The 13,949-nt window shown below is 48.6% G+C and overlaps 1 protein-coding gene across 2 annotated transcripts in view; it reads right to left on the bottom strand.

Annotated features, from left to right (window-relative positions):
- LOC144811516 (glutathione S-transferase P-like) overlaps positions 1–13,949 on the bottom strand; it is a 71,555-nt gene that overhangs the window by 39,871 nt on the left and 17,735 nt on the right. For both annotated transcript variants that reach the window (XM_078673865.1, XM_078673873.1), the window contains one exon: positions 11,834–11,946. In XM_078673865.1, coding sequence (XP_078529991.1) covers positions 11,834–11,946 — 113 coding nt within the window. The remainder of the gene's footprint in view (positions 1–11,833; positions 11,947–13,949) is intronic.

The raw sequence follows: 13,949 nt of genomic DNA, 5'->3' as shown, positions 1-13,949 counted from the left end.
TAGAACTTTCCGGTGACTGTATGCTCAGGGGTAAGGAGAGAGAGAGACTGACTGACAGAGAGAGAGACTGACAGAGAGTGTCACTGACAAAGAGAGAGAGACTGACTGAGAGAGACTGGCTGACTGCGAGAGAGAGAGAATGACTGACTGAGAGAGACTGACTGAGGGAGAGAGGCTGAGAGAGAGAGACTGACAGAGATAGGGACTTAATGACCTGTTCCATGTGCACCTGGAGATCGGTCAGAAGGTGACTGGCCCAAAGAGGAGGACCAGGAATAGAAACGCGAGAGCCTTGATCACAGTCACCGCAAACAGAAGTAGATGCTGGTCTCTTAGTAGGATTACCACCCCTTTTAGACTTCTTTGATTTAAGACATCTTGTATACTTCTTAGGGGGTATAAGGGGAGGGGGAGGTGGTGGTTGGGCAGTCTCCATCACATTATTCAAATCAGACTCAATCTGGGCACAGGGTAAGTCTGCAAAAGAGGGCATGAGGGAAGACAAAATCAGCAGTAAAAGCTGTGGCTACAGAGCAATCCTCCAAAAGAGTAGAGGATGGCATGGCTGGGGTAGTAAAGAGGCGCCTTTCAGTGTTTTCTATTGCATTAGCTACCACCCCTATTGTTTTCTGGAGCATCTTATCGATAGCGGTAAGGCTAGGAAGTGGTTGGGTCGAGGCAGCTAATTGCCTAGTCATGGGGTGCGGGGCAGACATCTTATCAGCTTTACCCATGCTGGTGCTATGCGCTGCCTACAGCCAAGAAAAAATAATAAAATAAGGCGCTTAGCGTGCACTATTAAACCAGATATAGAACAATAAAATGGCCCTCGAAAAAATAAGCAATAAAATAATTGGAAAGTCTCACTTTGACTGGCTAATGTAAAATAACATTAGAACAATAAATCACGCTACAAATAGCCCAGCAATAAGAAAAACCTGTGGGGAAGAACTTAGGGGGGTGGCCCAGCCCGGCCCTCTTTTGGCCCCTGCCGGCCACAGACGGCCCCGCCCTTGTCCCGGGCTTCTCCCGGGACGCTTCCGTGCAGCAGAGATGGAAGTTTGTTTAAGTCTCGCCAGAGTCTGTGGGCGTGTCGGGTCTCCGGACCAGGTGTGCGGCAGCAAAGCGTCCTGGGACTTGCAGTCTCCCAAGGGCAACGGGGGGTAGGACCGGCTGCAAACCAACAAGGCAGCGCCTCTCCCACTCAGGGCACCACCAAAGAATGGAAGCCTCCCGCAGATTCCCTTCAGCAGCAGCGAGCCAGGTCAGCAGAGAAACACACCACAAACCACCTCAGCGCTGCGACACCCCATTCTGAAAGGGTGAGTCTGTGACACATGTATTTGTAATATTGAATTAAAATAAAAGGGTACGTTCTACAGCCAATGAGACCCGAAACTGAAATCAACCGTACCGCCCTGTGGAGTGGATAAACGTACGTGCAACCCAGCTCTTACCAAACAAATGCAATAGAAGCAGGACAAGCCTCAGCCGACAACGCACGAGGGTGACCTCACTGCAGCCAATGTGGCTTCAAACCCCTGGCCGCGGGAGACTTGAGATCCCATTACGCTGGGCCCCCTTCATCCAGAGGAACCGAACTGCAAATGGATGTCGACCCTCAAGTTTACCCAAACCGTAGCCCCTCAGCACCGATCCCCCCTTGGGAGTGCCCCGCCAAAGACGCTGCTCCTGTGCCTACACTCAGTGACCAAAATCGCAGCCCAAGCCAACCCCGCCCAACAGGGAAACATCACAGTGGAGAAGAAATACTGGGAGCACGGGATTAGAACTTTCCGGTGACTGTATGCTCAGGTGTAAGGGGAGAGAGAGACTGACTGACAGAGAGAGAGACTGACAGAGAGTGTCACTGGCAAAGAGAGAGAGACTGACTGAGAGAGACTGGCTGACTGCGGGAGAGAGAGAGAATGACTGACTGAGAGAGACTGACTGAGGGAGAGAGGCTGAGAGAGAGAGACTGACAGAGATAGGGACTTAATGACCTGTTCCATGTGCACCTGGAGATCGGTCAGAAGGTGACTGGCCCAAAGAGGAGGACCAGGAATAGAAACGCGAGAGCCTTGATCACAGTCACCGCAAACAGAAGTAGATGCTGGTCTCTTAGTAGGATTACCACCCCTTTTAGACTTCTTTGATTTAAGACATCTTGTATACTTCTTATTATTATTATTGGGACATTTGTAGAGCGCTGCGATTACGCACACCGGCGTGTCCACGCGCTAAAAGTGGGAGAGGCAGCTAGCAGGGGGCACAGAAACTGAGCGGACAGTTATTTAGTGTAGAGAAATGTTTTAAGTTTCGCTCGGAACCTAGCCTCCTCCGGTTCCAGGCGCAGGTCCGCTGGCAGTTTATTCCAGTTGGTTGCCGCTAGGCATCTAAAGGACCTACCTCCCATACGGGCTTTCTTAATTCTCGGGATCCTCAGTAGGCCGCCCCCTGTAGATCTAAGCGCACGTGTAGGATTGTACACTTCGATCAATTTAGTCAGCGGGTCGGGTGCCCTGCCATTCAAGATGCGATGACAGGTGCAGAGGGCTTTGTATTCCACTCTCCTCCTCACAGGGAGCCAGTGTAGCTGCTGGAGGGCCGCCTTAGAAGGCGCCCTTTTAGGCAGTCTAAGAATCAAGCGCGCTGCCGCATTCTGCAGCACTTGCAGGCGAGCCATGCTTTTTTCTGGAGCCCCCAGGTACAACAGGTTCCCATAGTCCGACCTGGCTGTCACCAGAGCATGAACCAGGGTTTGACGGGCTTCAATCGGGAGTAAGTCGAGGACTTTCCTCAATTTCTTCAGAATCCCGAAACAGACTCCCACCACCCGATTTATCTGGGGGCCAAAAGTAAGACCCGCATCAAACCACACCCCCAAATTGCGTGCCTCTTGGCAGGGGGTTGGGGTTGGTCCAAGGCAGGATGGCCACCATGCCGACGACCATGCAGACTGGGCTCTCCCCACCACCAGCACCTCTGTCTTGCTGCCGTTCAGCTTTAGACAATTGATGGCCATCCATTCGGCAAGATCTTTCATGCACGAACGGAAGCCATCGGCGGCAAGACAGGGCGCGTGCGACAGGGAGATCACCAACTGTGTATCGTCGGCGTAAGAGACCAGTTGGAGGCCATGGCTCTCCACAATCGAGGCAACAGGCGCGACATACATATTAAAGAGGGTTGGGCTCAATGACGAACCCTGCGGTACGCCCTGGCCCAAAGGCACCCCCCTTGAATAGCAGTCTCCCTGCCTGACTCGAAAGCTTCTCCCATTGAGGAAATCATGGATCCATCTCAGCGCGGTGCCAGAGATGCCACCTCTGTTCAGACACTGTAGCAAGATGTTATGCGCTACAGTGTCGAACGCCGCGCTGAGGTCCAGCAGGATCAAGGCCATAGTTTGGCCTGCATCCACACCTTCTCTCAGATGTTCCGTAGCCATAAGAAGGGCGGACTCGGTCGAGTGTCGTGGCCTAAAACCAAACTGTGTCGCATGGAGCAGTCCCCTCTCTTCCACGTGCTTCATAATTTGGGTATTGACCACCTTTTCCGCCACTTTGGACAGAAAAGGCAGGAGGGAGATGGGCCTCAAATTCTCTAGTACCTCGAAGCCTAAGTGGGGTTTCTTCCGAAGCGGGAGCACCACCGCCTGTTTCCACCCCTCAGGCAGCTTTCCTGATCCGAAAGAGACGTCGAGGACGTGCCTTATATAAGGCTCCAGGACTACCAGACTATCTGCCAGGCGTTTCGGCGACACCGGGTCCCACGGGGACCCTGATTTGACAGAGCGGCACAACACTACTAATTCCTCCAGAGGAGGGGTGCGGAAGTATGTGATATGCCCTGCCGTCTCTGTGTCCCCCAATGCTACCTCCGGGTCAAACCCTGTCGGCGGATTAGGGAAAGTCGAGTAGATCTTCTCTACTTTAGCGGAGAAATATTCAGCGATCCGATCACATGACTCCGTTGAACAACTCTCCGGCTCTGTAGGTCCATTAACCGAGGTCAAGGATTTATAGATGCCGAAGAGTTCCTTGGCGGAATTTTCCGCCCCCTGGATATGTCCAGCATAGTAGGCTGCCTTAGACTTTTTTATCAGCCTATGGTGAAGGCGCCTTTTTTCCAGAAACAATTCCCTAGCCATGCTATCATAAGACACCCTCCAGACTTTTTCTGCCCGCCTACAATCCGCCTTTGTTAACCTCAGCTCAGCACTGAACCATGGGGCTGAACGATCTTTCCGATCACATGTGGATGTGCGGCAGAGTGGGGCTGTCTGGTCAAGCGCTTCAGTGATGCGCTGATTCAGGTTGAAGACCGCTGTTTCTATGTCTTCGCCCCCAGGCTGACCATCCCTACTTAGGGCTTGATTAAAATCCTCCACCGAGAATTTGGCCCACTTCCTCCTAAGATAATTAGGGGGTGCCTGGCTGGCTTTTTTGGATTTTATGTTCTGTATGGAGAATGCCACCAGATAGTGGTCGGTCCAGGGGATGGGCTCTATACCTGACACCTCCACACCTCCCCAGTTAGCATAGACCGGGTCCAAAAGGTGTCCCTGTCGATGCGTGGGGTCAAGTAGCTTCAGATCCAGTTGAAGGGCAAGCATGTCCCGACAAAACTCCTTGACCCCTGTGTCCTCTGGGCAATTTAGGTGCAAGTTCAGGTCACCTAATAGGAGGAATTTGTCCCTGCGCAGGGTCACCTCCATGAGGCTTTCTAGCAGGCTCTCCCTGAACTTTGTGCAAGCCCCTGGCGGCCGATATACCAAACAGCCATTAATCGTCGTGCCCCCGTTGATTTTAATCGTGAAAAGGCCCGCCTCACTCTCCACGATCGGCGTGCGCTCTAAGCAGCAGCCCAAAGTTTTCCTAAAAATAATCGCAATCCCCCCTCCCACCCCCTCTGGCCTATCCTGCCTGACCCAGGAGTAATTCTCCGGTGTGGCCTCGATCATGTCAGAATCGGAAAACTGGTCTAACCACGTTTCCGTTAGAAACAGTAGGTCGATCTTTTTATCAGTAATCAGCTCAAACACATCTTAGGGGGTATAAGGGGAGGGGGAGGTGGTGGTTGGGCAGTCTCCATCACATTATTCAAATCAGACTCAATCTGGGCACAGGGTAAGTCTGCAAAAGAGGGCATGAGGGAAGACAAAATCAGCAGTAAAAGCTGTGGCTACAGAGCAATCCTCCAAAAGAGTAGAGGAGGGCATGGCTGGGGTAGTAAAGAGGCGCCTTTCAGTGTTTTCTATTGCATTAGCTACCACCCCTATTGTTTTCTGGAGCATCTTATCGATAGCGGTAAGGCTAGGAAGTGGTTGGGTCGAGGCAGCTAATTGCCTAGTCATGGGGCGCGGGGCAGACATCTTATCAGCTTTACCCATGCTGGTGCTATGCGCTGCCTACAGCCAAGAAAAAATAATAAAATAAGGCGCTTAGCGTGCACTATTAAACCAGATATAGAACAATAAAATGGCCCTCGAAAAAATAAGCAATACAATAATTGGAAAGTCTCACTTTGACTGGCTAATGTAAAATAACATTAGAACAATAAATCACGCTACAAATAGCCCAGCAATAAGAAAAACCTGTGGGGAAGACCTTAGGGGGGTGGCCCAGCCCGGCCCTCTTTTGGCCCCTGCCGGCCACAGACGGCCCCGCCCTTGTCCCGGGCTTCTCCCGGGACGCTTCCGTGCAGCAGAGATGGAAGTTTGTTTAAGTCTCGCCAGAGTCTGTGGGCGTGTCGGGTCTCCGGACCAGGTGTGCGGCAGCAAAGCGTCCTGGGACTTGCAGTCCCCCAAGGGCAACGGGGGGTAGGACCGGCTGCAAACCAACAAGGCAGCGCCTCTCCCACTCAGGGCACCACCAAAGAATGGAAGCCTCCCGCAGATTCCCTTCAGCAGCAGCGAGCCAGGTCAGCAGAGAAACACACCACAAACCACCTCAGCGCTGTGACACCCCACTCTGAAAGGGTGAGTCTGTGACACATGTATTTGTAATATTGAATTAAAATAAAAGGGTACGTTCTACAGCCAATGAGACCCGAAACTGAAATCAACCGTACCGCCCTGTGGAGTGGATAAACGTACGTGCAACCCAGCTCTTACCAAACAAATGCAATAGAAGCAGGACAAGCCTCAGCCGACAACGCACGAGGGTGACCTCACTGCAGCCAATGTGGCTTCAAACCCCTGGCCGCGGGAGACTTGAGATCCCATTACGCTGGGCCCCCTTCATCCAGAGGAACCGAACTGCAAATGGATGTCGACCCTCAAGTTTACCCAAACCGTAGCCCCTCAGCACCGATCCCCCCTTGGGAGTGCCCCGCCAAAGACGCTGCTCCTGTGCCTACACTCAGTGACCAAAATCGCAGCCCAAGCCAACCCCGCCCAACAGGGAAACATCACAGTGGAGAAGAAATACTGGGAGCACGGGATTAGAACTTTCCGGTGACTGTATGCTCAGGGGTAAGGAGAGAGAGAGACTGACTGACAGAGAGAGAGACTGACAGAGAGTGTCACTGACAAAGAGAGAGAGACTGACTGAGAGAGACTGGCTGACTGCGAGAGAGAGAGAATGACTGACCAAGAGAGACTGACTGAGGGAGAGAGGCTGAGAGAGAGAGACTGACAGAGATAGGGACTTAATGACCTGTTCCATGTGCACCTGGAGATCGGTCAGAAGGTGACTGGCCCAAAGAGGAGGACCAGGAATAGAAACGCGAGAGCCTTGATCACAGTCACCGCAAACAGAAGTAGATGCTGGTCTCTTAGTAGGATTACCACCCCTTTTAGACTTCTTTGATTTAAGACATCTTGTATACTTCTTAGGGGGTATAAGGGGAGGGGGAGGTGGTGGTTGGGCAGTCTCCATCACATTATTCAAATCAGACTCAATCTGGGCACAGGGTAAGTCTGCAAAAGAGGGCATGAGGGAAGACAAAATCAGCAGTAAAAGCTGTGGCTACAGAGCAATCCTCCAAAAGAGTAGAGGAGGGCATGGCTGGGGTAGTAAAGAGGCGCCTTTCAGTGTTTTCTATTGCATTAGCTACCACCCCTATTGTTTTCTGGAGCATCTTATCGATAGCGGTAAGGCTAGGAAGTGGTTGGGTCGAGGCAGCTAATTGCCTAGTCATGGGGCGCGGGGCAGACATCTTATCAGCTTTACCCATGCTGGTGCTATGCGCTGCCTACAGCCAAGAAAAAATAATAAAATAAGGCGCTTAGCGTGCACTATTAAACCAGATATAGAACAATAAAATGGCCCTCGAAAAAATAAGCAATAAAATAATTGGAAAGTCTCACTTTGACTGGCTAATGTAAAATAACATTAGAACAATAAATCACGCTACAAATAGCCCAGCAATAAGAAAAACCTGTGGGGAAGAACTTAGGGGGGTGGCCCAGCCCGGCCCTCTTTTGGCCCCTGCCGGCCACAGACGGCCCCGCCCTTGTCCCGGGCTTCTCCCGGGACGCTTCCGTGCAGCAGAGATGGAAGTTTGTTTAAGTCTCGCCAGAGTCTGTGGGCGTGTCGGGTCTCCGGACCAGGTGTGCGGCAGCAAAGCGTCCTGGGACTTGCAGTCCCCCAAGGGCAACGGGGGGTAGGACCGGCTGCAAACCAACAAGGCAGCGCCTCTCCCACTCAGGGCACCACCAAAGAATGGAAGCCTCCCGCAGATTCCCTTCAGCAGCAGCGAGCCAGGTCAGCAGAGAAACACACCACAAACCACCTCAGCGCTGTGACACCCCACTCTGAAAGGGTGAGTCTGTGACACATGTATTTGTAATATTGAATTAAAATAAAAGGGTACGTTCTACAGCCAATGAGACCCGAAACTGAAATCAACCGTACCGCCCTGTGGAGTGGATAAACGTACGTGCAACCCAGCTCTTACCAAACAAATGCAATAGAAGCAGGACAAGCCTCAGCCGACAACGCACGAGGGTGACCTCACTGCAGCCAATGTGGCTTCAAACCCCTGGCCGCGGGAGACTTGAGATCCCAATACGCTGGGCCCCCTTCATCCAGAGGAACCGAACTGCAAATGGATGTCGACCCTCAAGTTTACCCAAACCGTAGCCCCTCAGCACCGATCCCCCCTTGGGAGTGCCCCGCCAAAGACACTGCTCCTGTGGCAACACTCAGTGACCAAAATCCCAGTCCAAGCCACCCAGCGGAGAAGGAATACTGGGAGCACAGGATTAGAACTCTCCGGTGACTGTATGCTCAGGTGTAACAAAACTTAAGGGGGCCTTCCTGCAAGGCACGTGAAGGGGCACCCTCTGGGCTCAATCAGGAGCTCTGCAGGCAGAGTACTGTGCTGGGGGGGCCCCTGGAGCTCGGGAGCCCCCCCCACACCTCGGGAGCTGCAGGGGCCTGTTACACCCCTGACTGCATGGACGCACACATTGACAGTGCCTCTGTGCTAGATACAGACACATACCCCAACCGGTGGGGTCGGCCTCTTGCCGATGCGCCGCAGACTTCGGCACAAGACTCTCTGATCCACCATATTATGCCGGACCAGGCGAACCCGAGACGACCGGGGAACGACCAATAGGCGTGATACAGATCTTTGCGAGAAACCTCTAGACCTGGCTCTTCGACAGACCCCCTCCTTGATGGACTGGAACCTGCACCCTTGCCCCCCCAGCACCTTGAGACCCTCATGGGTGTGTAGTAGCGCTATAACAGACTCCTGATTGATTGGTTGATTGATTGATTGATACACACCCATAGTGTGACACATGATTACCCCTCTTAAGTCCCCCGCAATCACAATATCCACCGGGCCCCGAACTCAACACCAAAATACCGAGTTCTTATGCGGTCTTCGGATTCTTAACGGCAATACCGTTGCTACCTATTGATGCCACTCAAACAATCCTATCATCAACCAGGGTACACCGTGTGTAGGGATCATTAGGGTCCTGGGGTGATCGGCATCTGGGGCTCGAAGCACCACCAGGCAGTGCCATGAGGACCCCACCACACCCTACCCTCGCTCCCTGGCCAGGCACGGATGGATACACCCACCTTTCCCAGATGACACTTACCGCCTGGTGTGCCCTGAGCGCCGCACGCCGCACGCATCACGCAGTCACACATGCACACGCGACTCAGCTGGTCAGTGGTGCTGACGCAACAACCTTCAGGCGCGCCTCCCGGTGATGGCCTCCTAGTTCAAATAGTGGGCCACGGGTTTGGCTGCATCATCCTGCCCTTCCCTATGAGCAGCCATACGTCATGAAACCACAAGTGAAAAATAAGAAGGACATCTCTGGAAATAACGTCACATGAACGTGGCAGATGATGTCTGGGTCTTGACCTGAAAAAATCTACTATGTGTGTATATATATATATATGAGCAAATTCCTCCCATAGGTAGGCAATCGCCTTCCGTGACTTAGCTGTAAGGGTCTTTAGATAACAAAATGGGAAATAGGAAGACTGGCGGATGTCAAAAGACAATCCAGGAGAGAAAAGAAAACAATCAGCTACTACCTCAGAACAATATTATTTGTGTCTTGTAATTTCGTAGCAGTCTTTTCTTGATATTATCTACCTACAGACTAGGTTGGAAATAGTACCAACTATGGTTCTCAATCTCATTGCTTGTTATATACATTGCTGTTTTTATCCTATGCCATGTGATGTAAAGTGCTCTGATACCCATGGGTCTAGTTCGCGCTATAGAAAACTGTGTATAAATAAATAAATAATTAAGTAAATGTATATAGAGATAACTCTAATCACTAGTATATGCGTTAGACCTTTGTACTCTCTACCATTCCTATGTGACTCTTAGAGAATATCCATCGTATCCCTTCCCAATGTATATAGAGATAACTCTAATCAGTAGTATATGCAGTAGACCTTTGTACTCCCCACCATTCCTATGTGACTCTTAGAGTATATCCATTCGTATCCCTTCCCTATGTATATAGAGATAACTCTAATCACTAGTATATGCAGTAGACCTTTGTACCATCTACCATTCCTATGTGACTCTTAGAGTATATCCATTTGTATCCCTTTCCTATGTATATAGAGATAACTCTAATCACTTGTATATGCAGTAGACCTTTGTACTCTCTACCATTCCTATGTGACTCTTAGAGTATATCCATTCGTATCCCTTCCCTATGTATATAGAGATAACTCTAATCACTAGTATATGCAGTAGACCTTTGTACGCTCTACTATTCCGATGTGAATCTTAGAGTATATCCATTCGTATCCCTTCCCTATGTATATAGAGATAACTCTAATCACTAGTATATGCAGTAGACCTTTGTACTCTCTACCATTCCTATGTGACTCTTAGAGTATATCCATTCGTATCACTTCCCTATGTATATAGAGATAACTCTAATCACTAGTATATGCAGTACACCTTTGTACTCTCTACCATTCCTATGTGACTCTTAGAGTATATCCATCCATATCCCTTCCCTATGTATATAGAGATAACTCTAATCACTAGTATATGCAGTACACCTTTGTACTCTCTACCATTCCTATGTGACTCTTAGAGTATATCCAGTCTTATCCCTTTCCTATGTATATAGAGATAACTCTAATCACTAGTATATGCAGTAGACCTTGCTCTCTACCATTCCTATGTGACTCTTTGAGTATATCCATTCATATCTCCTCCTTGTGTGACTTTACATCTTGTACATTTGCAATTTTTTCTGTTTGTATCTTTTATGTAACGCATGTAATCCTAAGTCCTTATGTTTTGCAACTGGTTCTTATGTAAAGCGCTCTGACACCTTCGGGTAAAGTTTTCGCTATATGAAATCGCGTTAAATAAAATAAGCCTCTGATCAAAGGAAATGGCCACTCAGTTCCAATCACAGGTGATATTATGCAAAATAAAGCATATTTGTAAGCATCACTTCTGATTACATATTCCTTTCCGCCCTGAAGACTGGTGACGGTATTAAAAATTCAATACAGATTTTCAATTTTAAAATATTCACAGCCTCCAAGTGTAAATACTTACTCATCTGCTGTTCTTTCTTCCACCTTCTGCACTCTGCCTTCGACTCTTCGAGTAAATGAATGGCAACAAACACGGACATTCCAGCGAGGTCACTCAGAAACTAACGTGCTTGGTTAAGGATAGATAGGGCGGGAACCAACTTGCATAGACATTATGCCTTCAATAATTCAACCATACACTCAGGAGGCAAAAGTAAATTTAAAACATATTTTCCCTCCAAGTATTGAGGGACCTCGGAAAGGTTTGTGGTATAAGCAGCCAGGGATAGATCAGAGGGTTTGTGCAGCTGCGGCGGGTACATTCGCAGTCTCCAGAGACGGTACCTCTGGCACCTGTGGACACGGCATAAAACCTGAACTCGGCATGTACCAAAGGGTCGCCAGGTGGACGGGGGGGTAGATATACCTGGCTCCCCGCCCACTGGCGCACCAGAAATGATGTGGAATGCACGCGGGTCAGACGTACAATATAGTGTTTTTTTAATTACAGAAGGGGACGAGATGACTGAGGAGCAGGATTGAGAGCGGCCAGGCAGGGGAGGCGGCAGACAACAGGAAAGTGCCTTCTTTTATGTTTTTAAAGACTTTGGGAGGCGTGAGGGAGTGGCTAACTCCGCTCCGCTACAGAGGTGGAGTTTTTTGCTACTCCGCGTTCGCCACGGAGCCCGGAGTAAAGCAAATCTCCACAAACTCCGCTGGTGGAGCGGAGTTACTCGCTCACGGTTAACCGTGACAGCAAGCTCATCACGTACACCAAACACAGCAGGCGCTCCAGAGTGTACCATGAAAGAGAAAAGAGAAATTCTACTCACCGCCTCCTTTTTCAGCGCTATTTTTCCATCCATCCAATCGTTGATCTGTATTACTTCATCCTTCCACTGGGCGCCCTGGTCAGAGAGCAGAAGCCGTATGGCCTCTGCCCGTCCTGTGGGGGGCAAACAACTTCATTAGCGCTGGCAGCCACCCTTCAGTTCACTTCTTAGGAGAGAAGGTCCTAAAATCCTCTGCCCACAATTCATTTAGTTCAGTGTGCGTTGGACGCTTGCTGACCCATTAAAGTCTGATGGTAGAGGCTTAGAAAGATTTGTGAGTCCAGGGGAAGCAAGCATTTGCATTTCAATAGGTCTCGCATTCGTTAGGTTTTGAGCTACGGGCAGTGTAAATTACAAGCCTTTTAGTTATGTGTTTGAAAACCTACAAGCGGCCTGGCTTCTTGCATTATAATATTTTTTCTTTTTATATATTTAATATATTTTCTTTTTCATTTCTGAATATTGTTTATTTATTTTTATGATTTTTAATAATTTGTTTAAAAAATTGTTTATTTTAACTGTTTGAGTGTGAAAAGTAATACTTGTTTGTTTTCTATCCAAAACGTTCCCTAATGTTGCACTCACTGGAGTGGTAGCAGTAAGTTTTTTACCCCTCCACTATGCAATACTTTTCCTACTGTTGAACTCACTGGAGCTGGAATAGTAATTGTTACACCTCAGCGATCTGCAACTGCCGATCCGCGATAGTCCAGATCCTATGCTCAACGGACCCCCAACTGATCTGTAGATCAGTAAAATTCCTGGACAGCTTTGTGAAAAAACGAGGCCCGCTGCCATAGGCCTGATCCTTAAAGAGACTTAAGAATATTGTTGAAAGACTAACTTGTGCTCTGGAAGAGATCATTGAAACTGGTGACAGATTCCTTGCCACATAGTCTTTATGCTTTCTTATACATTTCTTTCCCTTTCCCTTTTCCTATTTATTATTTCTTTATTATAGCCCGAAAAGCTCTTGTTTTAAATGCTGTAGAACGTTACATATTGTAATGGTTTTAATTAACCGAACAATAAAGAAATTTACCTCAGCTATCCAACATTTTATCTACTGTTGCACTCACTGGAGCTGGAATAGTAATTGTTACACCTCAGCTATCCAACATTTTATCTACTGTTGCACTCACTGGAGTGGGAATAGTCATTTTTACCCCTCCACTATGCAATACTTTTCCTACTGTTGAACTCACTGGAGCTGGAATAGTAATTGTTACACCTCAGCTATCCACCATTTTATCTACTGTTGCACTCACTGGAGTGGGAATAGTCATTTTTACCCCTCTGCTATCCAATACTTTGTCTACTGGGTCGCTTACTGGAGTGGGAATAAAAATGTTTACCCCTCCGCTATCCAACAATTATTCTACTGTTGCATTCAGTGGAGTGGGAATAGTAGTTTTGCCATTTCACTATCCAACACTTTCTCTAGTGTTGCTCTTAATGGAGTGGGAAAAGTAAATAAATGTTACCCCTTTGCTAGCCAACAGTTTCCCTATTGTTGCAGTCACTGGAGTTTAAATATACATTTTTACTCCTCGGCTATACAACACTTTCCCTACTGTTGCACTTACTGGAGTGGGAATAGTAATTTTGACCCGTCCGCTATACAACTCTTACCCTACTGTTGCAGTCTCTGGAGAGAGAATAGTAATTTTTTCCCCTCCGCTATACAACACTTACCCTACTGTTGCTGTCACTGGAGCTGGAATAGTAATTTTTACCCCTTCGCTATCCAACACTTTGCCTACTGTTGCACTCACTGGAGCTGGACAGTAAATGTAATTCTTCCGCTATGCAACACTTTCCATACTGATGCACTGAGGTTATTTTTGAAATGTAAGTTTGAATATTTTTTAATAGCTTAATGTTTTAATTTATTATAGAAAACTTTTTTTACATTTTGGATAAGGTACCCTAGCTCTTCAGAGCGTTTGAGGAGTCGCGTGCTTTAGCGCTGTGCTGAAGGTGCGCTGCGTTTTTTTAAATCACCAGTTTTGTATTTCTGTTAATTTTTAGCTTGTTCTCCCCTGATTTTAATACTGGGCATTTTCCCTCTTACCTGCACCTTAATGGCTGACTCACTGCTGTTTTAGCGGGTCCG

Source organism: Lissotriton helveticus, chromosome 1_1, assembly GCF_964261635.1.
Source record: "Lissotriton helveticus chromosome 1_1, aLisHel1.1, whole genome shotgun sequence".
Taxonomy (NCBI): Eukaryota; Metazoa; Chordata; class Amphibia; order Caudata; family Salamandridae; genus Lissotriton; species Lissotriton helveticus.
The sequence above is the reverse complement of the archived record's forward strand: the minus strand, read 5'-3'. Positions and strand labels throughout refer to the sequence as shown.